Source organism: Colletotrichum spaethianum, assembly GCF_022836535.1.
Source record: "Colletotrichum spaethianum MAFF 239500 DNA, contig15, whole genome shotgun sequence".
NCBI lineage: Eukaryota > Fungi > Ascomycota > Sordariomycetes > Glomerellales > Glomerellaceae > Colletotrichum > Colletotrichum spaethianum.
The window spans coordinates 445,133-468,843 of NW_026054785.1; the positions used below are offsets into that span (position 1 = coordinate 445,133).

General features: G+C 51.0%; 9 protein-coding genes across 9 annotated transcripts; 6 read left to right on the forward strand and 3 right to left on the reverse strand.

Annotated features, from left to right (window-relative positions):
- Window positions 1–4,895: 4,895 nt before the first annotated feature.
- Window positions 4,896–5,168, reverse strand: ColSpa_06380 (heterokaryon incompatibility protein 6, OR allele; the record flags this gene model as incomplete). Its single annotated transcript, XM_049272592.1, has 1 exon — window positions 4,896–5,168. The coding sequence occupies one exon, from the start codon at window positions 5,166–5,168 to the stop codon at window positions 4,896–4,898; it is 273 nt and encodes a 90-aa protein (XP_049128549.1).
- A 1,115-nt stretch (window positions 5,169–6,283) lies between these two features.
- On the forward strand, window positions 6,284–7,467 carry ColSpa_06381 (UPF0587 protein; the record flags this gene model as incomplete). The annotated part of the gene is made up of 3 exons (XM_049272593.1): window positions 6,284–6,292; window positions 6,361–6,474; window positions 6,529–7,467. 3 exons carry the CDS (start codon window positions 6,284–6,286, stop codon window positions 7,465–7,467), a joined length of 1,062 nt encoding a protein of 353 aa, XP_049128550.1.
- A 15-nt stretch (window positions 7,468–7,482) lies between these two features.
- On the forward strand, window positions 7,483–9,405 carry ColSpa_06382 (uncharacterized protein; the record flags this gene model as incomplete). Its single annotated transcript, XM_049272594.1, has 1 exon — window positions 7,483–9,405. One exon carries the CDS (start codon window positions 7,483–7,485, stop codon window positions 9,403–9,405), a length of 1,923 nt encoding a protein of 640 aa, XP_049128551.1.
- Window positions 9,406–10,217: 812 nt separating this feature from the next.
- ColSpa_06383 (uncharacterized protein) lies at window positions 10,218–10,400 on the forward strand (the record flags this gene model as incomplete). Its single annotated transcript, XM_049272595.1, has 1 exon — window positions 10,218–10,400. One exon carries the CDS (start codon window positions 10,218–10,220, stop codon window positions 10,398–10,400), a length of 183 nt encoding a protein of 60 aa, XP_049128552.1.
- A 729-nt stretch (window positions 10,401–11,129) lies between these two features.
- ColSpa_06384 (uncharacterized protein) lies at window positions 11,130–11,333 on the reverse strand (the record flags this gene model as incomplete). Its single annotated transcript, XM_049272596.1, has 1 exon — window positions 11,130–11,333. One exon carries the CDS (start codon window positions 11,331–11,333, stop codon window positions 11,130–11,132), a length of 204 nt encoding a protein of 67 aa, XP_049128553.1.
- A 347-nt stretch (window positions 11,334–11,680) lies between these two features.
- On the forward strand, window positions 11,681–12,125 carry ColSpa_06385 (uncharacterized protein; the record flags this gene model as incomplete). Its single annotated transcript, XM_049272597.1, has 2 exons — window positions 11,681–11,751; window positions 11,813–12,125. 2 exons carry the CDS (start codon window positions 11,681–11,683, stop codon window positions 12,123–12,125), a joined length of 384 nt encoding a protein of 127 aa, XP_049128554.1.
- Window positions 12,126–13,979: 1,854 nt separating this feature from the next.
- ColSpa_06386 (uncharacterized protein) lies at window positions 13,980–14,996 on the reverse strand (the record flags this gene model as incomplete). The annotated part of the gene is made up of 2 exons (XM_049272598.1): window positions 13,980–14,593; window positions 14,780–14,996. The coding sequence occupies 2 exons, from the start codon at window positions 14,994–14,996 to the stop codon at window positions 13,980–13,982; spliced, it is 831 nt and encodes a 276-aa protein (XP_049128555.1).
- A 1,654-nt stretch (window positions 14,997–16,650) lies between these two features.
- Window positions 16,651–17,894, forward strand: ColSpa_06387 (uncharacterized protein; the record flags this gene model as incomplete). The annotated part of the gene is made up of 3 exons (XM_049272599.1): window positions 16,651–17,102; window positions 17,183–17,408; window positions 17,568–17,894. 3 exons carry the CDS (start codon window positions 16,651–16,653, stop codon window positions 17,892–17,894), a joined length of 1,005 nt encoding a protein of 334 aa, XP_049128556.1.
- A 2,091-nt stretch (window positions 17,895–19,985) lies between these two features.
- On the forward strand, window positions 19,986–21,608 carry ColSpa_06388 (ankyrin repeat domain-containing protein 50; the record flags this gene model as incomplete). The annotated part of the gene is made up of 1 exon (XM_049272600.1): window positions 19,986–21,608. The coding sequence occupies one exon, from the start codon at window positions 19,986–19,988 to the stop codon at window positions 21,606–21,608; it is 1,623 nt and encodes a 540-aa protein (XP_049128557.1).
- Between the last annotated feature and the right edge of the window lie 2,103 nt (window positions 21,609–23,711).

The following is a 23,711-nucleotide window of genomic DNA, read 5'->3' on the forward strand; positions in this document are numbered from 1 at the left end:
TCAGGAAAAGGTTTTCTGCACAGACTCTGCTAATTATGGGAAGAAGTGGCTCACTTGTCTCTCCTTCGCTTGGTCATCGGCGCCACTGAGCGATCAAAGCCTCATTCGGAGATCGTTTCCGTGGCCATAACCAAGCTGCCCGAAATACTCTATAAGACTCTAATTCAATGTTTCAATCTTTGTTTGGCGTCTTTCCAATTCTGAGATAAGGTTCATCTGGTCTCTTTCAGGGGTCGATGATCGAAACTAACCCGGTTCCAGACGAGTCACGAGCGTAGCCTGGAATATGGCCACCGGGATTACCAGCTCGTCTCACTTCAAAAGATGGAAGCTATGACATGTTATTTGCAGATCAATACAAGGAAATGAACACAGTACCACTCCTTCGACCCTTTTCTGCATCAACCTGATATTTGCACATTTGACGTTGAGAACAATCTGTCCCTGTTTTCATCAAAGAGTACGATGATGCGAGAGCACCAGCACAGATGATCAAATGAGGTTGCGAAAACAATTCGAGCGGCAGATCTAACAACGACGGTGCGAGGCTCTTGCGTACAGTCGCCTTCTTGAAGTTAGCCCTGTAAATAGCTTTTCGCTCCAGCTTTATGGTTAGCCGGGATAGACCCGCGCGGAACCGTTTCCACAAGTGGTTTGTTGATTTAAGCCTCTTTTTACCTAGAGCGAGCAAAAGCTTTGGCCCCACAAAGCCATGGGTATCCTAAACAGCTCAACTTTGCATCAAAAATACACGAGGGTCTCGCGAAAAGCCGTTCAGTTCGCGTAACTTGCGATCGTCTGGTGTTAGCAATATGTTTGGTCGCTAAAATACACTTAACTAACGTGAATGTTAACCAAGGGGTGGCGTATTGTAACTAGTTCGAGTGATGCCTGCCTAGGGGCAAGCCTGAGTTTAGCGAGATCAGCTCGCAACCGCATCTCGGCATCTGCTTCGTGGGGTTTTCAAATACAACTTTAACGCAGGTAATTATAGATATTTCTGACTCATGTATGAACGACAGGCTGATTAGCTGAGTGTTGGTCTTGCGCCGATGCCTAGCCACTGGAACACAACGTCCGTCTAAGTTTCCTGATCCAAACGCCTTTGTTCGTCATGAATGAACTCGTCAGCTCGGATCCATACAAAAAAATGATTATGGTTTCATGGTTGTCATTCTCAATCACTCGGCATTTTGTCGTCCATTCCAATCAGCCCCTGAGATGCTCATTCAACACACTTTCGCTCCCACCTTGACATGCATGTTTAAATACGCGTCGCAAAACCGATGGTTTGATCCTCAGCGCATTTTTGCTCCTCTTTGTATTACCCTATACTTGTCGCCCCTAAGTCGCCCTCTTTGAGCAGCCGAAAGGGAGCCAGAGTTGCTTGCCTTCGCTATATGGCTCCTACAATCTCCCAGATCAAATCCCCACCGCTGTGAATTTAATTTACGTTCTTCGAGGCCTTTTCCAGTGGGATAATTCGAGCGTCTGGAGTGTCTCAGATTGGGTGACAGAGAGACGCTGGGTTGTTGACCTCTTGCATGGTTGGCAGGTTCGGCTGCGGATACCGCTTTGGCCTATGAACGTCTCTGCATGCCGGTTATCCTGATCGCTAGGATCTGGAGTCCTAGTCATACACTAGTCAGTACCATTTCCCTATTATAGCTTGCGTTTATTGGTGAGTTTAATCTGCCCGTTAGCTGACTGCGGAGGTGTACGCGTGCGCCAAGGCGGTTGCTGTTCGGGCGAGAAGCGGGGAACTAATCTATGTTGTTGACGATCGAAATGGTTGTTATGATGCAGAACTCAGATCGAGATTTTAGCTGTGATGAGAGTTTTGCGTTTGGTCAATGCATTGAACCGGGAACGATATCAAGGGCCTGAACCTTTTAGGTGAACTTTATGAAGACGAGTCAGAGAAAGACTTGCTCATTGCTTTGAAAATATCTCAATCTGGCTAGCCCTTCAAACTCAATTTTCTTGTTGACCCAAGGCAATTGAACATACCTTTCCCACGCGCTGAGAGTATCGACCGATCACGAGCATCATTATGGCCGACCAAAAACGTTCTGGCGCCACTTCTAAGGACAAAGTACGCGGACTAAATGGGGGTTGGATGTCACATAGTTTTCAAGCACCTACTCGATCTGGTAGCCTCTTTTACCGGGTTGTCCGGAATTCCGCACTTGAAGTAGTCCGATACGCAACGCCGCCACCACCACCATCACAGTCCACAGCTTGACTAATATACAGATCAGACTTGAAAACCTGGCCAACCACTTCACTAGAGACATCTTCCACCGAAACAATGTTGAGAAAGTATATTCCTTGATGCATGAAACAATCTACATGATTGTGTTTTGGGAACTGGTGGTCGGCCGTTAAGGTGGAATAGGAGGAAGATGGTGGTTTTCGTAAGGCATACGGGGTTCGAAGGAGGATGCTTTTTCAGGATGAGGCCTGATATTGAACGAACAAGATGAAGATTGGAGTCAATAATACTTGGCTCACTGTCTGTTGTTTTAGTTGTTGACCTCTCTAAAACCAGCTTACGGACCATGGTATGGCTCAGGATGTTTGAATTATTTCGACCGAAACAGCCTTGGACCGTCCCTCATCCAGCATCAACATTTTAATCATGTTCAAACCCGCGGCGAGATCACCAGGGGCAAGTCGCCGGGCTTTCCGTGAGTTGTGCGCCACGGTCGACGCTCAATGCCTTGGCGACGTGGTGTCCATCAAATCCAGCCACAGGCCGACCCAGCACTGAAACAATGACGTTCCAATACTTTCAAGACGTTTTAATCGTCTCCGATGGCTGACGTACTATATTCATCATCGGTTTCCATGAAACATTTCCAAACATGGGAGTCTTTGTACTACTTCGTGCAAGATCTTCGGCTCTGACCCTGACCCTATGGATGTGACAGTGACATCTCTAATGACAGTGTCGAAGATTCGAATCATTAAAGGTCTTAGATATTCACGTCCAGAAATCTGATACGAATCCTCCTCAATACCTCAAACCCGCCGGCTTGAAGCGATGGCAGTACGTCTTAGAAGTAGAACGAGGTCCCTGTTGCGTCAGGCACATAATCATCTCGACCCTCGCTCGATGAGGTTGGAACCCGAGGAAAAATCAGACACATGGAAAAGCTTTGAGGAAAATGGGAGTAACGGTGGATAACGAAGTGATAATGTGTTCGGGAAGATGCGCTATATAGGCCATCTGGATGAATGGGTACAAACAGTGACTGCGGAGTTGTGAATGCTTAGACAAGAACCGACATAGTATTCCGATGCATTCTTAGACTCTACCAACCAAATCTCAAGCGGCATGTGGCCAAAAATAGCCGAGTAATCAATCAGTTCATCTTGCCCTTTGTTGTCGATTTCGCCCTGCTGGCCTTTTCTGATCAAGTATCTTGTTTCCTATACCTGAGAAGCCTGACCTGTTCTTTTTCGACAAATCTGTGGCACTCTTTGAATGGTTTCGCAATGGCATAAGATGAGCCCGGTGTCTTGCACACCCTCTTCCCTAGATAAGACTCCCTGTCTGCCTCTGATACTTGGGCCCAGGACGGATGCTGCTGTTTTGCCGCTGTGAGGACAATCAAGTCTTCGGGGTCAAAGAAGGCGTGGCCAAAGTAAAAGTCGATTTGGTTTCTTAGAGCCTCCCCCAAATCACCCTCAACTATTGCTTTACCGATGATTGAACTTCGCCACGGCTGAGCTGAGTCATTAATTAGTCGAGCTACTAGGCCCAACCACTCATTCAAACCAAGAGAAGTTGTGAAGCGTCCTTGCACAAGAAGAACATCTCCGGACTGTACGCATGGAGTGAAACGCACTGATACCTGGAAATCCTTCGACCGCACATGAATTTCAGACGGAAACTTGTGTTAAATGGGCTTGTCGAATGACGGGTCTGGTGGTACGGGCCGTTTGCATTCTAGCCTCCAACCGTGAGAGTCATTGTAAATTATGCGCCATGCCAACCAGAACATGCTTTGTTTCTTGAGGTTTCTTGAGGAATGACGTTGTATCGGTCGGTGCCTCATCACGACTGATTGTTTCATTGGTACACCGCCTTTGGCGAAGCGCTTCAGCAACCTCAGGCGTTTGTTTGGTCAACCCCAAGGCAGGTATCAGCCGCACTCTCGGGTTGTAGAACTCCGGTGAACCGCCCATAAGCTCGGGCTCAGCAAGTTTACGCAAAGTTTGCAGGGCGAGGTCGAACTCCGCTATGGTATAATCGGGCTTGACCGGTTCCACTTCTCCCCAGTTGACCAAGGCAGAAATAGCATAGACTCTGTGTCGCGGATCCAGGCAGTCGAGGCCGGAGGTCATCCTTGCAGCCTGCCCCGGAGGGAATAGATCGGCATCTGAATGGGTAGCGACTTCCATATGACTTTGAGCGAGAAGGTCGCTCATAAGTAAATGGTCAAGTTTCCCTTCGCCATAACGACGAGTCCAACTAAAGACTCGGAGGGCAAGCTTGAGGTCTGTCCAAAATCCAGGAAAGTTCTGACGGAATTCAAATTGACAAACAACAACGCGTAGTCCATCAAGGATCTGGAAGGGCACAACGTCTTCACCACAGCAGACACCGATTTTTTGCCCAGGAAAGTTCCTGCATTATCCAGCCCCGAGTGAAATATGGCCGGTTGAGGAAGGAGGAAAAAGCAGCAAACAGTCTCTTTCGCCGGTTTGTAGACTTCAGGCCGAGTTTTTAGTTCATGCGAAGCTGACGAAAGAGGTCGTCAGTTGACAGGTCGACGCGCCACTTTACTGCATCGAATGAGGTCGGTTGCATGTTGGCCCAGGAAGCCGCACAAAAACGAACTATTATCGGCAGACTCTCCGACACAAGCCAAGAAGTTGGCAGCATTTCAGTAGATGTTGCCCATCTTTCTAACCTGATGGTTCTTCTCAACATCCTGTTGATTCATGCAGATGGAATCGACCCAGAAATGGCATTCGTCTTCGTCGTCGAGACGACTTGAATATGCCTGCGTCAGAGCATAGAAGCAGTTTTCACCAATCGACGCCTGCTGGCCGTTGATAATGATGCATCTCGTGGCGCTGACGTCACCCCAAGTGTATGATATAGCGTGATACTGAGGGGCTTCTTGGGTGGGCCATGTCGTAAGCTCGCAGCTCATGCTTTGAGCTTCGCATGGTTGAATGATTTTGAGAAGCTTGATTTCATTGTCTGGGTCGGACAGTGTGTCGTATTGAAACAACTTGTGTGTTGCGACATATTTGACATCTTGAAGACTTTTAAACGGGCACGGAAAACAAGATGAAAGAGGGTTTTGCCCGGCTGTGCGGTTGTGAGCAACGAAGATGGGAATGAAATAGCCGCGGTTCGGCGTCTATTAAAGGAATTGAGGCATCTAATTACTTCTCATGATTTACATGAGGCTATGGTCAAGTGTCAGGTGATGCAAGAGCGCGAATGTGTGGCTGGAGGAGGCTGCGTAGCGTGCCAAGCCAGAACATGAGGTCATTCAGGCTTGGAAGCCGGCGGCCTTTTCCCCCATTCTATCAACCTATGTATAGCTGATGGAATCACAGAAAGAGAGGGATAAGAAAGTCCTAATCGTGCCTTGTCAGATGCCAAGCCCGAAACAGGCAACGAGGAGGAAAGGGAGAGTCTGACATGCAGACATGAATGCAACGTAGTTTTGACAATTTGCTTTCCTGCTTGCTGAGGGATCGACATGCGTCTTCAGCCTCGGTCGCTGCACCGGCCACACACAACATGTAGATCCATCGAGAAGGGCGTGGCGATGAGGAACGGTGGACGCGAATTAATAAAAGTAGCACGGCAGCATGTGCTTCTCAGATAAGCCCCCAGCCACAAGCCACACGTGGGATGAGGTAATCTGTCCTGAGTGCCACACTTGGGGTCCCTAACGTCCGTGCGCCGACATTATGCAACGTCGGCAAGCTGCAGCAGCGTGGGTGGGTACGTACCTTAGTCCTCCCACCTGGACAGGGCCGGAGCAGCAGTGTACGGTACAGAGTAATTTAGCAGCGCGCGGTCAAGTCTCGGAATGTCATTTCGCGACGCCTGACACTCGACACTTTATGCACCGAAGCTCTGTCTCCATTTCTCTCACCTCGCTTCATTCTCCCCTAAACCACCTGTCCTCGGCTACCGAGGGTGATTCACACACTCTGCGCCCACCAATCCACATCCTTTTCCAAAGCTTGAATGCGCGAATAACCTCTTTCTCTCGACGCTGCTGGAGATGCCTTCGGTGTCAACACCATGGACTTTGTAAGCTGCCCTAACACTACCACCCCGGCTTGGGCTTCGGGGACGTGATTCCTGACGATGCATAACAGTGGTCGCGCCTCCTAGCCGGCACCTCGTTGTCTCCCTCGGCCCATCGCAAAGAAGAAGCGAAGAATCCAACGAAACGCTTGCACCGCTTCGACAAGGAGTACAATCGTATTTTGGTAGGGAGCTCCCTCTCTTAGCATAGTCTTGTTCGGCTGTTGATAAACTTCCAGCAAATCTGGCGATCTTCGTCCAACCTCGCCAACGATGTCGATGCTGCCGAAAACCTTGAGATCCGCCTCCAGGAGCTCACAAACATCCTTACCGACGAGTCCCGACGACCCCTCCCCCATCCCTGCATCCAATATGCAGCGAAGAAACAAGTTTACGTGCCCATTGGCAAGATAGCGACGACGTCCTACAACGAATGGATAATCAAGGAGGCTGTGCTGTTTTTCGCAACTCTACTCGAGACGGAAGAGGAGGCATTTGTCGAGAACACTACCTTCTCCGCCAGCCTGACGAACCTCCTTGTTCGCATCACTGGCGTCAACAGTGTCCGTCTGGGGTCCGACACCGAGGCCAAGGTTGTTGAGCTGGCTTTTAACATCACCACAAAGATCCGCCTCAACCGGGACATCCTGCACGCCTGGTTCAAGAGCCACCATGATGGGACCCCCAAGGATCGTCCACAGGACGAGCACGACGCTTTCGCTGGGCGGACTCAAAGACAGGACTTTCCGCTGTTTTACATCCTGATGGACTACATCCACCACGAGGGTAAGGTTGGAGACTTTGCGAGGACGGGCCTGTTATATATCATCGAATCGGCATCGAGCGACGAGTCTCTTGAGCAATGGATCGTCGAAAGCGACCTCTCCACACTGATGGCAACCGGCTTGGGTGCGCTCTACAGTCAGCTGAGTCGCAAGCTTGTCATCGACTATCCTTCTAACGACCTACCTCCTGTTCTCGCATTATCCGATTACCAACACCCGACCTCCACCTTTGAGATCATCAGCTCATGTTCCCCCGACTTCCAGCTCCATCTCGAAACCTTCCTGTCCCATCTCCTTTTCTGGCAGGATGTGCTGGACCACTGCAAATCGGTGGAGGTCAAGCAGACGCTGCTGGAACACTTCCAGGTCATCTTCCTGCAGCAACTCTTGTAACAACACTTTATCGTAATGAGACGGTTCTGCGCTGACCAAGCATCTAGATACCCGTCCCTGCTGGAGTCGTCCGATATTGACGGCGGCTCGTCTGTCGCCGTCTTGACCTATCTCCGCCGCATCCTTGAGTCCCTCGACCATCCCGACATGATAAACCTAATCCTCCACTATCTACTCGGCTTGCCGGAACACGTTTCCTCAGACATGACTGGCTCGCGTGCTTCCATCAGTGCAGCCCGCAAGCGCAAGTCAATGGATCTTGCAACGATGTTGGCCCAGACCAAGTCCGACATCACCGCAACCCCTCTTCTCTTCAACTTGGTTGATCTTGTCCAAGCCTGCCTGCGTTCTCACAACCAGCAGACCATTCGCGTGACGCTTCAGCTGGTCTCAGCCATTCTTAGAAGGCACCATCGTTATGCTGTCAGCACGCTGCTGCGCACCGAAGCCGTCCTAGGGGACAAGATGCACAGGACAGTTGGTGCTCACGACCAAGAGGTGGATTACCTCATGAGTTTGGCAGGGTCCATCGGTGGGCAGGACAACTTTGACGAGATCTATGATAACATCCTGAAAGACACCATGTCCCGGCTCGAGAGCCACCCCTGCTCGTTGAAGCTCGTGGCGCCCAAGACATCCACCAACAACCATGACCTACCCGCAGTTCCTGATACACTCCCTGGGGCGCCACGCGACGTGCACGAGCACACGCTCCGCCCGGATGACCCGCTGCTCAACTCGGTGTTGGATCTTCTCGAGACGTTCTTTATCAACCCGGTCGACACAAACCTCTCACTTACCGAGGCCATATTGGACCTGGCCATCTGCGGGTACATGACGCCAGAGGGTTGGATGATGCGCAACCCACACAAATACACTTACGAGGAGCAGCCGCCGAGTCCGATCTCACCCGACGCCTCGACCACGTCGTTCAGGCCCCGAACGGATCCTGATTCCACGACATCGGCCGAACAGCAGACCCTGGAGTCTCTCGATGCTTGTCGTCGACGTCCCATCTGGTCACAGTCATCGCTGCCTCGTCTACTCGTCGTTCTTCAGCAGCTGTGCAACCAGGTAGCTAAGTATCGTGAGACGATTCCCCGCTTCGAAGACTTGCTGCAAGGGCGAAGGGAGGCGTTCCAAACGGCAGATAACCCGCGGCCACCGCCGCCCCCCTTGCCACCACGTAAGCTCACACCGCAAAAACACACTTCAACGCACACCCCGGAACGCTCTAGTCTAGACGAAGCAAACCGCAGTGGGTCTCCGGCGCGTCCATCAGGTCTGGAACGATTTGCCCAGCGCTTGGTATCGGAGCTGAGCACACCCAGTCGAACAGGAAGCCCAAGGGGAAGAAAGAACAGCAGAGGGTCGAGCACAGCAAGCCCTGCCCAGAGCGGCATGACGGGCGGATACGGCCTTTCTACGCCGACATCTCGGCCTGTCCCCCCACCAAAGGACACACCTGGTAGCTATGACAATTCTGGCCGAAGCACAACGGATGAAATGGCTTCTTCGCACACGCCCAGAGACCCAGTGGCCAGCCAGGCCGCGGCGTTTGCAGCTATAGATCAGAGCATTCTCGCGCGCAAGGTCGGAATGCCAGAAAAGGTTGAGGCTATCCCGCTGGATCTCGGGAAAAAGAAGCCGACGTTGCACATGCCGCCGCCGAAAGATGACGAGGGGTCTCCAGAAGACCAACAAGATGTGGAACAAGACGCAGAGCAGCAGACGGACGGCGCCGAGGCGGAACCAACTGGTGACGATACCGTCGAGGCCAATACCCCCAAGAGAGATAAGGAGAATGAGAAGGAGAAACGCAAAGCGTCGGTGTCTCATGTCATCACGAACGTCATTGTGCTCCAGTCGTTCTTGTTTGAGCTCGCGGCCCTGATCCAGGCGCGCGCGGCGCTTTTTAACGAGGTTCGCTATGCGTGAATTTGCCGGATGCAACCATAGACCAGGAACCAGGGGGAGAAGTTCCTCGACGCATGTACATAAAAACAAAACACAAAACACAAAATATTCATTGGTACCCAGTCGCCTTGGCGCCTCTTGTTTGCGGTGTTCGTCACCAGATCTGACGCGAGCGGCTCCTTGGGCTTGCTCACGAGACATTGTGAAGAGGCTTACCCGCATCATGCCGCATAGCCGCTCCAACGATACTACTACAGTTGTGATTCGGTCAGATGCGGTGGGTTCCATGAGGATGGTGAGGCAAACTAGTACGCGGTGCTTGGTGGTTTATCTAGATGAAGATGCCTAGGGAGTCTAAAAATGGGCTGCGGCATGGTCTTGGATCTGCCGAAGGGCATATCCATGGATAACGGCTGAGGTGCGCTACTGCATCGGCATGGATCCGGGGTGCTGGACGTCCTGGCGCAACCGCGTGGCGGGCGATCGGCTTGGATGCCGAGCCCGGCGCCAACTGGGGATGACCGTGGTCCAATGTCATCGTTGGACTGCGTCTCAAATCATCGCATGAGTATAGACGGCCAAGACCGGGGATAAGAGGAGCGGGTGAGCGATTTTTTACAGTCTTCGGACTGAGCATGTCCTCTCGGGTTCGCAAGCCTTCTAGAAGGACAGAAACCACTGGGGTGCCCGGCCGAGGGGTAGGGGCGCAGCGCAAGATGAGAAAACAGGTCGGTCTCTTTGTCACGACAATGAGACGGGTTGTCGAGCCCTTTAAAGGGGTTCTTGGCGATGCAGAGAGCAGTTTGGACTGAAACCTCAATTACGGGCAAACAATGTCGATGAACAAGAAGGAAGGTTTAAGGCTTGAATCTATCTGGCGACGGTTGCTGGTTCAAGAGCAGAGTTTGGGCGACAACCCGGGCGGCTCACTTAACTCTAAAGAGAAGATTGTAGAACTGCCGCCGCCAAAGTACGAAGAAAAGCGGGTGAATGACTTTGTGCCATTGCACGACTAGGTAGGGCCGTAGGCGGCGCTTCAGACGAAGTGGTCGTCTGGTCTCGTCATGTAAGTTTTCTTGGCGTTGCCGGTCTTAGGGTGAAGGTGGGGGGCCGGCTTGCTGCATGGGGTCAAAAGGACGGGACTTCTGAAGCCCCATCAAGAGTAGGGCAACGCGGCGATTTGCGAGTCGTGGAGAAGAAGAGACGGAGAGGGTTCTGAATCGGGCGAGGCAGACGGCAGAGTGTTGTGCCCCCCTCTGCCCACATGTCGCAGCATTTGAGGAGAACGTGTCACGAATTGAGCGGCTTACAAACTCCTTTTAGGGTGTGAATCGGGATGACCGGACGATGGGATGATGTTGGAGACTCGAACCGCGTGGCTTTGTCTTGATGGGCTGTCAAGGCAGACGAGCACAGACGAGGCGAGGCGAATTCAGTCGAAAAGCACTAGTTCGTTTGTGCGTCTGTATGCTCGGGTGAGCAAAGTATGTGTATGCGTGGCACCTGGTATTCTGACAGAGAAGAACGTTGAAAAGCAGGCAGACCAAGATCTGAATAGTCTGCCAAGGTTTAAGGCGAGCGGGTCGAGAGAGCATGTCTGAATCCGTGGACTTATTTTGCACGACTGAGAAGGCGTCGAAGAAGGGAAGCTCGCCTCCCGAGAAGTCCGCCGTGTGTACCGGAGGTTGGCCCGTGGTTCGTGTGGATTGTCGCGAACTGAAACTCTGGAAACGCACTTGCGAAAGTTAGACTCGAGCATCCCGTTGCGTGTATGCCTTGACGGGATCATCCTTGACGCCGTTTCCCGAAGCGTTCGATCTGATACCACGCAGGCGGAGCCTTGAACGGGCGCGCCACGTTGTGATGCGACGCAAGGCAGCGGGGACATAAGTCGTCCAGCGGCGGTGCCGGGACACGGCATCCGGGGTACTGAGCGTTGCGATGGGCATCGAGGTGGAGATATAGGGAAAAGAAGACCAGGGGGAAGAGGGGAGTGCGGATTGGCAGAGACGAGATAGATAAAGGACGGCAGGACGTCTGGTCTTTTTTGGGTTGGGTTTTTCTTGTTGGTTTGCTGCGTCTAATTTCGGACGATCGACAACATTCACTTCCAACGACAACACCGCGATACTAGGCATTCCGCAACTCTATCCCACGGACCAAGCGCCAATCATTGTATACCGTTCAACTCGCACTTGCAGCCACGAACACGACTACCACTGTAGCGTGAACGAGTCTCACGGGTCAGGAAACACCAACACCCACGACGATACGCAACGTTGAATTCCAAGACAAGATGAAGGTTTCTGCTATTGCCGTCATCGCCACCGCCGTGGTCGGCGTCACCGCCGTCCCACTCGAGTCTGGGTATGCCAGAGCCCCGTCTCCATGTACCACAGAAAGGACAGAAGCTAACACGAGTCCGCAGTCCCATGGCCAGCCTCCAGGCCCGCGCCGCGGACGCCATCGGCGGCGTTGTCCACTACATCCGCAGCGAACAGGCCGGCACACCCGTCGTGCCGGAGATCAAGCGCTCGCCGATCCGGTTCCACAGCGGCCTGGACCACGAGAACGCCATCAAGCGGCGCAAGAACGGCGACGGCAACAAGAACGACCCGCCGCCGCCGCTGAACCCCTTCGTCACGGGGTCCCAGAAAGAGAAGCGCTCGCCGGACCTGACGAGGAGGAACCCGGCCGAGACGTCCGTGCCGCCCCTAGCGCCCTTTTCTACGGGCGAGTAGCGGGCTCTCAGAGTCTAGTGTCCTTGCCGCTCTCGACAACATGACAAGATTGTCTCCTCTTCCCAGGCAAGATTCGACCGAGAACGACCACTCTTCACCCTCCTGACCGGGCTGGAATCCGCTGGTGACGATTGAGGATTTGAAAGCTGGGTTTTCCTTTTTTGTCAAACGTGTGGGGAGAAGAGCCGACGGGGAAGGAACATTGCGTTACTTGTTTTTAGAGTGGATGTTGGGATGCGCGTTCCTGGGGAATTGATCTTCGATTCATTGTATATCTTTCGAGCCGTTATTTACGACCCTGCTTCTGAGCTCTTCTGTCTTCTACCAAAAAGTGATGTGACGAAACGTGATGGGAGACTGCGCAACTCACTTGTGGTCTCATTCGAGAACGGGCATGGGCCAAAGCTAAAATGGCATGTCAACTACCTAGAGCCTTTTATCCGCGAGACGTTTCAAATAAAGAAGTCGATAAATGCCGGCTCGAAGCCCATGGGGTGGCGGCAAACCATCCAGTCAAGTCTGGCTGTTGATCATGGTCATAAGATCGCTTTTGGGGCGGGGAAACATCTTGACGAGAGCGATTTCCACGGCCCTCAAACCGCTTTTTGTCTGCCGCAGAGTCTCGTTCAAGGTTCTGCCCCGCAGCTGGACTACCGGCGAGCCGCTCGTGATTCTTATGTCATTGCATGTTTCGACTCTGGAGACCCAGAGGGTGGCGACAACTCCGCATGTCAACCATGTGGCCTGTCAGGTGTTTGTGAGAGACCTTAAGCGGTCCCTACTGTACTGATTATCTTCTCGAGTTGTAAATGCAGCTGAGCAGTTGAGGATGATAGTCGTGTTGGCTACTGTTTGCATTGCGATACATATTTACTCAGGTTAAGACGTCTCATTGACTTGGCGGGAACCAACCGCTCATCGTTGATATTCTGGATCCCAGAACCTCTTGGAAGGTACAGCTGCTCGATATAGAGAGGTATCCATCATAAAAACTGGGCCATCAGCGCGACCCCTCTGCCCCCTTTTTGATTCCAGCCGAGGCATACTGCCGCAACACAAGAAAGCTTGCGTCTCTCCCCTTGGTACTCGTTATTCCATCTGAAACCGGTTTTCATCAGGTACTCTTTGACTTATGGCCGAAGTTATTGTTGTTGTCTAAAAATCTTGTAACATATCTCTAATCTATCAAGGATAATCAAGCTGCGTTCCCAGGGTGTCTTTTTGTACTTCGTTACGCCAACGGTGTTGCCTTGAAATGGCACCGGTACATCTTGAAACCGAGTTGATGAAGCTGGTTCTTGCTTCCTGTCCCTTCTTGAATGTGAGCTTACTGGCCTTTTGTGCTTAGGCGCATGAGAGTGGGTTATCTGCAATATAGAGAAAGCCAATCGTATCCTTGGCCTCTATTTCTTACCACCCTGAGACACGTTATTAATTCACCCGGCAGAGAAAGTAAGTTGGCCTCTGTCCCACGTTTCGACCAAGACCATCGTTTCTTCTAAAGCTGCGGCAAAAGAGAGCGAGACACTCAAGACTTTCCTGGTGGATGAAACCAAACCTTTGTTGTTCGTAGGAAAGCCAATTCTTGCATCGAGTTGTTTGAAGTGATGCTGCCTCGAAGCACAGCGGCTGTTGGAAAGTGTAGTCACGAGTCAGGTTGCATGTACAGCAGCATGGTCACAGTGAGCAGTCAAGAATGGAGAGAAGGCCAAGAGCAGATAACTAACGAGAGTAGTAGACTTGCCGCAACCTTGTGTGATCCGGATGGTAGTTTTGAGAGAGCCAGCAGCTTATTCCCTCCAGATCTACGCCGAATGACTCCCACCGACTGCAATCTTCCTATCTCTCTGTGATTCACCATGAACTTGTTACTCTTTGTTCGTACCAATATCCGTCCTTTTCATTGTCCTCAAAACGTCCGCCCCTGTCAAACTGAGTGGGGATGCCGCAGGTAGTGTACTCAATGGCCTCCTCGATGCAGCCGCGGCTGTCTACGCCAACATCCCAAGCGTTGTTGCGCAAGTTGATGTACACACCATATCCCAGCTTGCTGCGGATGTGCTTGGAGTTGCAGTTGATGAGCGAATAGCCCTGGTTCAACTCTTCTTTGGAACAGCGAGCGCGGACGGCGGCAAGGAGCTGGTCGCACCAGCATCGGCTGCCCTGGCCCGTTGGGCTGATGGCAATCTTGTAGTCAAGAAACTTGCCGCTCTTACCCTGGTACGAGACGTAGGAGCAGCCTACGTCAACAGACTCAATGGGGGACTTGTTGACGTTGTCGCAGGTATGATCCTCACCAAGAGCAGGTGGGCAGCTGCCGAAGGATTCTAGACCTTCTATAGAGTTGTTGTCCCTACCTGAGGCGAGGGTGGCTACATCCTGGTTGACGATGGTGGGAGTGTTCTCGGCGCGATAGCCGATGTTGATCGTGCTAGACTCGACAGGGAGGCTTGTGGCATAGATATAAGCTGCGGAGACTTCTGGCTGGATCTCCTCTGGAGCAGACGCCAGATGGGGGAGGTTGTGGGGAGGCTCAAGCTCAAGGGATCGTTTCCACCAGCGGGAGCGGCAGATACTGGTCCTGTAGCACCTGCTGAGGAGAAAGCGACAATAGAATAACCATGATTATGGATCATGACCAGTGCTGGGCCTACCGTTCGTTGACCCAGTAGTTGAGCTCGGGCCCCTCTTACACATGTTGTCCCTGATGACCTGCTCAACGTTGAGGCGCCACTCGCCGAACTTGGGAATAGGCTTGGGCAGGGTGAGGACGACAATCATGCCGTTTCCATTCTCGTTGGATTTGTAGGAGCGATCGCAAGACTCTTGGCGGATGTGGTAGTTGATGGATCGTTGGACCTCGTGGAACATCATGTCGCACCACTTCGGGCTCGTCTTGCCGATGGCGTTGATGCGGATAATGTATTCCAAGTGGTTGTCGAAGCCACAGTTCTCCCAGGAGTAGGAACAGTCAATCTGCGGCGTGATTTGGCGACGGAGAATATCGTCGCAGTCGTGCGGGGGGATATCTTCGCGAGACAGGACGTTGTCATCAGTGCTCATGCCCGGCTCAATGTTGTCGAAGACCGTTCGGTTGCTACCAGTGTTCGAGAGCGTGATGTATTCGACGGGATTGTTGCGCACCATGCTGAAAGCATCAAGGGCAAGAGTCGCATTGACGAGGACGCAAGAGATGAGCATCGTGGCGGTCGTAGTCATTGCCTTGACGGTGTGTTTATATGCGCACGAGGAAAGAGGGGGGGGAACTGAAGCCAATTCCCTCTGCTAGAGTAGAGGATACCACCAGAGCAGAATTGTAGGAAATCAAGAGGGAAACTTGCGTGGAAGAAAGAAACTCCAGTGAGGAGTTGGATGAGTTGAGAAGGTGACGAGAGTGGAAGGACGGCGAAAGTCTTCCTGGAGTCACCTTTATTTACTAAACTCCGGTCAACCCTGTAAAAGAGCTAATTCAAGGTGAAAGCAGGCAAGTAAGGGAAAGAGCAGTTTCAGATACTAGCAAAAAAGGGAAGTAACAGTCGAGATGCGCAATGATGCGGACTACGTTGAATACTCACCTCACTCTCCAGTTAGACAACACATTTTCACTCGATCCATGGTTGATACACAAATGTTGGCTGGAATTAACGTTGCATCATGGGTACACAGTATGGAGTTCGGCATTAATTGGAAATGTTGGATTGGAACAAAGTCTTTTGTCTGAAAGATCACTGTACAACATAACTCCAGTCAACACACCCGCCAATGTTGATGTGTTACTATGCTGTGCTACGTGATTTTAACGGTGCCCAGGTAATCATGTCTTTGATCCGCCGAATCTTTGCTCAGAAAGCCCGTTTACCCAGTTTTTCTAGTTGGAACGAAGCAGGTTTTTCAGGTGTGGTGTTGTAGCATACAGTTAACTCATCAAATGATTTGACAAACTCTGTTTGTTAGGAGGCTTGCAGCAAGAGTATGGAAGTTTTGCTTATCGGGATTCCTTTAAGCACAAACTACCAGGTCTTGTCGCCTCTCCCGACAGCCAGTCAACTGGGATACATAAGAACAGAATGAGCATCCACCATAGTTAGAGTCACAAATGCCTTCTAAGCCGTATACATGACCATATCAGCCTTCATGAGGAAGAGCTTTTTTTTGAATATGAGTGGAAGAAACCTGAGCTTGTTCACGTCCCAGTACTGTGTAGAAAAAGCATCTAACGCCTAATATTCTGAAGAAAAACCCGCCCCGCCCCATATTTGGTCTCCTTGAAAGGCGGCCCAATGCATCGACGTCGTTGCAGTAACAGGAAGTGCACTGCACTTGGGTCATTTTAGGATAGTACATGACTGTTGGGACCTTAGCAGCTGGGCTCTGCATAACGAGGCTGGAACCCCAGTATGCTGTCACGTGGTTGTAGGCGTCAGCATCATCAAGGAACGATACGGAATCATGCAGGAACCCCCTTCTTTACACTGCGCTGCCACTCCTCATCCTCCCAACAGCCGCACCCGGAACGCGTATCGCAATGCCACACGATATTTGGCCAGATCTTGGCCTTTGGTCCAATACGTTTGGGCTGGTCATCGCGGTCATCGTCTGTTTAGCAGCATTTGCAGTTAGCCGCCGGCCAGCCCCAACTGCTCAGTCCGCTGCAAAGAAACCGAAGCCTTCCAAAAGCCTGACGTTTCGTGTCGACGACATCCCAATCGAACACGCCGAAAACTTCGATCGCAACCTTCAGTCCGTGGCCGAGCTGGATGAAAGTTTGCGTGGCGCTGCGGTTCCTTTTGTCCGTCGTTCCCTGGAGCGCAAGGACCAGGCATTTATGTGTGCCACCGTCTTGACCACCACACGTCTTTCAGGAAAGGAATTGTGTACGCGGTTATCCCAAGCTTCAAAGGACTACCACTACAGCTATAGCTGTGACTTTGACGGCATTACGCCTATGTTTGAAGACGTCAACGGTGTAGCGGTAGAGTAAGTTTCGGTTACGTTAGCGTTGTTCCACACAGTCCGTCATCCCTATGGCATTGAAATCGCTAACCCATATCTCGCAGTATCATCGCGGTGCCCGGCCTCGGAAGCCACGCGCTTGGGTCCTGGAAATCTACCAACAGCGATAAGGTCTGGCTGCTCGACTTCTTGCCGCACGATGTGCCCAATATCCGAGTCCTACTCTATGGGTACGACACGACGCTGCCGGGCAGCCTTTCGAAGCAGTCAATCGAAGACTTGGGTGGAACACTTGTGGAGAGAGTCGTTGCCTTCCGTGCGAGAGACGGCGTAAGTCGATCCGGGAGAACTGCGAACCTTTGCTGATATTCAACAGACAGCCCGCCGGCCGCTTATCTTCATTGGCCATAGCCTAGGTGGCCTTCTTATCAAAGAGGTGCGGTGCTGTTTTAGCCCGTTGTGACCGCAGTATACTGACTGTTATTTTAGGCACTAATTCGCGCTCGCAAACGGCCCGATGGCGCTATTGCCGATCTTGCCAAGGCTTGCTACGCTCTCCTATTCTTTGGCGTCCCGAACCTTGGTCTTCGCAACGACCAGCTCAGGACCCTTGTTCAGGGCCAACCCAATGAAGCTTTAATGCACGATCTGCTTGTCGACAACGACTCTGAAGCCTCAACGTTTCTCAAGAGACTTGCAGATCAGTTCTCTGAGAGCTGTAAGAATCATTATCGCGTAATGTCGTTCTTCGAGCGCATGCTCAGCCCAACTCTAGAGGTATGCCACTCTTCTACAAAGCTGATGGCGCAAGTTTAACTTTGATCTACAGCTTGATGAACAGGGGAACTGGCGAAAAACGGGTCCGCCTTCTTTGCTGGTAACAGACAAGTCTGCCACTACCACAGGCCTAGTGGCAGTGACTGATGAAGATAACATCCCCCTCAACACGGATCATTCAGGGCTTGTCAAATACAGCTCCAGAGGCCAGAGCGACTACACTATTGTGGCAATGAGAATCAAGGATTGCGTCGCAAGGGCAAGGCTGGACGTACCTAGACTATTTGCCGAGCACAGTATGTTCCTTCTTGCAGTGTAGAAATACACGACTGATTATGTAGCCTAGGCTTTGAGCAGGCGCATTCGGAAACAACACAGGCCTGTATGAGGTCACTGGCATTCGAAGAAATAGACGGTCGGCATAACGGCATTGATGCTGCTGCTGCTGGTACCTGCGAATGGCTCCTGAGGCATGAGACCCTCACGAATTGGACTCGCCAGGACCGGGGTCTAGTCTGGATCAAAGGCAAACCTGGGTCTGGCAAGTCGACTCTGATGAAATACGCTCTCGAAAAAGTCCCGCCTCTTTGTGGGTCGCGGCCGCTGGTTCTTTCTTTTTTCTTCCATGGCCGAGGTCATGAGTTGCAGAGGTCGCTGCTCGGCCTCTTCCGATCTCTTTTACACCAGCTACTGAATCTCGTTCCTGGCGCACTTTCCGACTTGATAAACACGTTTGAACACAGACGCAAAAGTATAGGCGAGGCTGGAAGGGACTGGCAGTGGCATCTCCCAATGCTGCAAGAGCTTTTTCAGTCATCACTTTCGAGAATCCTGAAAAAGCGTGCACTTCTCGTTTTCATCGATGCACTAGATGAGTGTGGAGAACAGCCTGCTGTGCAGCTCATTGAATATCTCAAGCATTTACTTTCCGATCTTTCATCAGCAGACCTACAATTTGCCGTCTGTTTTTCCTGCCGGCATTATCCCATCATTGAGCTTGAAGGTGGATCAACGATATCGCTTGACGTGGAGAACAACGGCGATATTGATGTGTATGTTCGAGCACGTCTATCATTAGACCAAGACTCGGACATCCAAAGCCTTTTGAGTCGCCGAGCACAAGGGGTCTTTATGTGGGCCCATATCGTCGTCGACCGTGTTTTACAAATGAAGCGCCGTGGCGAACCGCTTGGTAGAATCAAGCGTGAAATCAAGCGGGTACCACAGAAACTGGACGACCTTTACTACGACCTGCTTCAGAATGTAGAAGACCGTGCCGGAACCACACGGCTAGTGCAATGGATCTGTTTTTCAACTCGACCGTTGACAACAGACGAGTTGCCATGGGCAATGACGATTGACCCATACAACCCAGACCAAACCCTCACGGATTGCCAGCGATCAGATGAATTCATTGCTCAAGATAGCATCGATAAGCGAATCACATCCTTAAGCTGTGGACTTGCGGAGTTGGCACCTTCCGAAAGTTCTCGCGTTGTCCAGTTCATCCATCAATCAGTCAAGGACTACTTCATCGAGCGGGGACTGCTGCTTCTCGATAACAGGCATGTGACAGCCAAATTATTAGCGCCAGCCATCGAATGCCATTTATGTCTTCAGTGTATCAAATACTTTAAAATGGTCGCTTCTTTACATACCGAAAGTTTCCGCGAAGAGGATATCGCAAAGTTACCCTTCTTGACTTACGCAACAACGTCTTTGGCATTGCACATAAAACAGAGCGAACCAGCGGAAATGTATGCGAAAGAAATTCTTGACAATATTTGTTGGCCGTCAAATTCCATCGTGGACCTATGGGTGCTGGCAGACAAGGCAGTTGAGAGATGGCTATGGAAACGGCTGTCGAGGGGAAGTACCTTGGTGCATATTGCATGCAAATACAACCTACAAAGTCTCTTTTTGCAAATACTCCTGGAGAGAACTGAGATGGATTTCGAATCGAAGGATAACAACGGTCAAACGCCGCTATCTTTGGCAGCTGAAAATGGACACGAGGCAGTTGTCAGGATGCTCCTAGATACAGGCAAGGTTGACGTTGACTCACGGAGTAATGACGGCCAAACGCCGCTATCTTGGGCAGCTAGACGTGGACACGAGCCAGTTTTCAAGATGCTCCTAGATACAGGCAAGGTTGATGTTGACTTAAAGGATACATACTTCGGCCAAACGCCGCTATCTTGGGCAGCTGAAAATGGACACGAGGCAGTTGTCAAGATGCTCTTAGATACAGGCAAGGTTGACGTTGACTCACGGAGTAATGACGGCCAAACGCCGCTATCTTGGGCAGCTAGACGTGGACACGAGGCAGTTGTCAAGATGCTCTTAGATACAGGCAAGGTTGACGTTAACTCGAAGGATAACAACGGTCAAACGCCGCTATCTTGGGCAGCTGAAAATGGACACGAGGCAGTTGTCAAGATGCTCTTAGATACAGGCAAGGTTAACGTTGACTCGAAGGATAACAACGGTCAAACGTCTCTATCTTGGGCAGCTAGACGTGGACACGAGCCAGTTTTCAAGATGCTCCTAGATACAGGCAAGGTTGATGTTGACTTAAAGGATACATACTTCGGCCAAACGCCGCTATCTTGGGCAGCTGAAAATGGACACGAGGCAGTTGTCAGGATGCTCCTAGATACAGGCAAGGTTGACGTTGACTCACGGAGTAGTGACGGAAAAACGCCGCTATCTTTGGCAGCTGAAAATGGACACGAGGCAGTTGTCAAGATGCTCCTAGATACAGGCAAGGTTGACGTTGACTCGAAGGATAACAACGGTCAAACGTCTCTATCTTGGGCAGCTGAATATGGAAACGAGCCAGTTTTCAAGATGCTCCTAGATACAGGCAAGGTTGATGTTGACTTAAAGGATACATACTTCGGCCAAACGCCGCTATCTTTGGCAGCTGAAAATGGACACGAGGCAGTTGTCAAGATGCTCTTAGATACAGGCAAGGTTGACGTTAACTCGAAGGATAACAACGGTCAAACGCCGCTATCTTGGGCAGCTGAAAATGGACACGAGGCAGTTGTCAAGATGCTCCTAGATACAGGCAAGGTTGACGTTGACTCGAAGGATAACAACGGTCAAACGTCTCTATCTTGGGCAGCTAGACGTGGACACGAGGCAGTTGTCAGGATGCTCCTAGATACAGGCAAGGTTGATGTTGACTTAAAGGATACATACTTCGGCCAAACGCCGCTATCTTTGGCAGCTGAATATGGACACGAGGCAGTTGTCAGGGTGCTCCTCAACACCAGCAAGACTAATATCAACTCCAGGAACAAGATTGGTCGCACATCGTTATCTTTGGCGGCCGGGACAGGAAACGAGACTGTGGTCAGATTGCTTCTTGACGCAGACGATGTCGATGTCAACTCAAGCGACAGTACTGGCCGGACGCCAATTCTCTGGTCCGCCAAGAAGGGGCATGTGGAGGTGGTGTCGTTACTCTGTGGTAACGCAACCGCCAACATTAATGCCGAAGACGAAGAAGGGTTCACTCCATTTATGTGGGCTGTATGGAAATCTAACAAGAAGGTTGTTAGTGCCCTCCTCCAGACTAGACGTCTTTCACAGCAACATTGTACGGATGGATTATGTTATCAGGCGTTCTGGTTCTTGTTGTCAGATGAGCTGGACGAGTTTATGGTTAACGCTGGCTTAGTTATGGGGGATGACTTTTTCGGGTTGAGGACACTGTTTTCCGACCCATCGACACTATCATCATAATGTCAAAATAATGTAGACCTGCTGGAAGCGAACATATGAAGAGGCTGCCGTTACCTATCAGCTTTCAGTAAAGTTTTCCTGTTTTAGGTAATCTTCTTCCACTAGTGATGACGATTTGGAAATTTACTGCTCAACGTTTAGAAAGCTTCCACAAGCTTAGGCTATCTAGCCGTATTAAATATGGAATCCTTCTTATTGAGTTATATGTGCTTTTCGGAGAAAGAACTTGACATCATTTCTGGCAACTGATCCAGATCCGACTTTGACTGCGGATTGGTTCCGATGGTACTGGACCGTCAGCGTCGCGACGTCTTGAAAGAACTAAAGGAAAGAAGGCGCTACCTAACGAGAATCTATTCACAGAGGTTGCGGATGCCGGTGATGCCATTCGATCTATTTTAAACCATTGGTATTGTTGGGTGGGATGTCTGGCATTGCCTTTTCGCCGACAAAAAATGTAGCTATTTGGCACCTAACCTGTAGCACTGGTGGTGCATAACGCGGTGAGAGGAAAAGTACACGGTAGTTTCCAGAGTGGAGATAATAACAGTTTTTCAAACACCAAGGAATGGACGATATTAACATTGATTTGACACGACTTTTTTTCTAGCACAAACGGAAACACCACTATTAATATTCGACCGCAAGTGTCTTTGCGTAACGCTTTCCACAAATAAGCTCACGTGCCTGATCCAACATGTTCTAAACCCCTTTTCCCGAGCTCTGTTGCTTCAGCAACACGTGATGTTAAAGGACTTGATATCCAGAACCCGCCTTCCACGTCATACCTTCTTGTCAACGTCTCCCGATTCCCATTAGTGTGTATCTTCTGAACGCTCAGTAAAACGTCTTCCTTGGGCTCACCAGCCATCTCAATCCATAATTTATGTACTCTGAAACGGCCGGGAAAGATGGGCACAACAGTATCCGGAGAGGCTCTTTGGTCGTCCTTCAGACCATTTTGTATTCCCCTTTCCTCAAGTGTCATGATTTCCCTGGCCACACGGGCGGACAGCACCGCATCCCAGATTCCTTCATGACGTTGCCCTAACAGTAGTAGTTCCAGTGCCTGCCGCCTGATTTTGGGAACACGGCATTTGATTGCGGTATAGAACAAGGGAGGGATGAGAGCGATATCAGCAGTACAGTCGTCCTGGGGAACGTGCGAGCCAGGCGTATCTGCTGCGGGCGTCGGCATTGCTGATGCCTGAACTGTGTCAAGTATCTCACGTGACAAGGAGACAACCGACCCGAAATGACGGGTATACAGATCGAATATCAACTCGTTTCCTGGGTTGAGAGAAGTGTTGGTGATGACATAGGCCAAAGTGTGATATATCGGTAATTGTCGACATACAAGCCTTTCGGCGTCTGATAACTCGCTCCAAGTTTTGGCCTTAAAGACGTCGAAACATTGAAGCCATACCTCCAGATCATTCCGCAGAGTTTGTTGTGTAGCAAGAAGCTCGAATATGTCGGCCGCGTCTTCCGCTAAGCTTGTCACGCTTCCTTCCTTTTGAAGCTGGTAGGCTCTAAATAGTAGACCATCCAGACTATGACTTGCATCGCGGGTTGTCTGGAATGCTTGAGGCATCGAACGCCAGATTGAGGGCGTTTTAGAACCACCTCCCAAGTAGAACTGATTCGTGAGGAGGGCTGCCTGTAAATCAAGCCGGGGAAGTTCTTCAGCAAACCAGTCGTCGGCCGGATCTGTCACCGATGCCGATGCCGTGCTTCTAAGCAAACTGCCCAGCAACTGAAAACTATGCCCGAAATGGAGGAAGCCGGTCTTGTACCGTTTTTGCATGAGCTCCAAGCACAGGAATGCCGTACAAACAATAAGGACAACACGTATAGACTCGGTATCTGGCCTAAGTAAGTGCGACTGAAGAAGTGAAATGGATTTGTTGTAGTACTGCAAGCGGATACGTTCCGTGATATCCGAGGGCTGCGGCTTCCGTTCGTTGACGTTGCATGGTTCCATGATCTCAATCTCCCTCTCATGGACCGCTCCCAGAGCGAGCACAGCGTAAAGCATGGCTGGCTCTGCTGAGCTTGCTTGGAGGACAAGGTCTATCCAAAACGGCGAATTGAACACTCCGG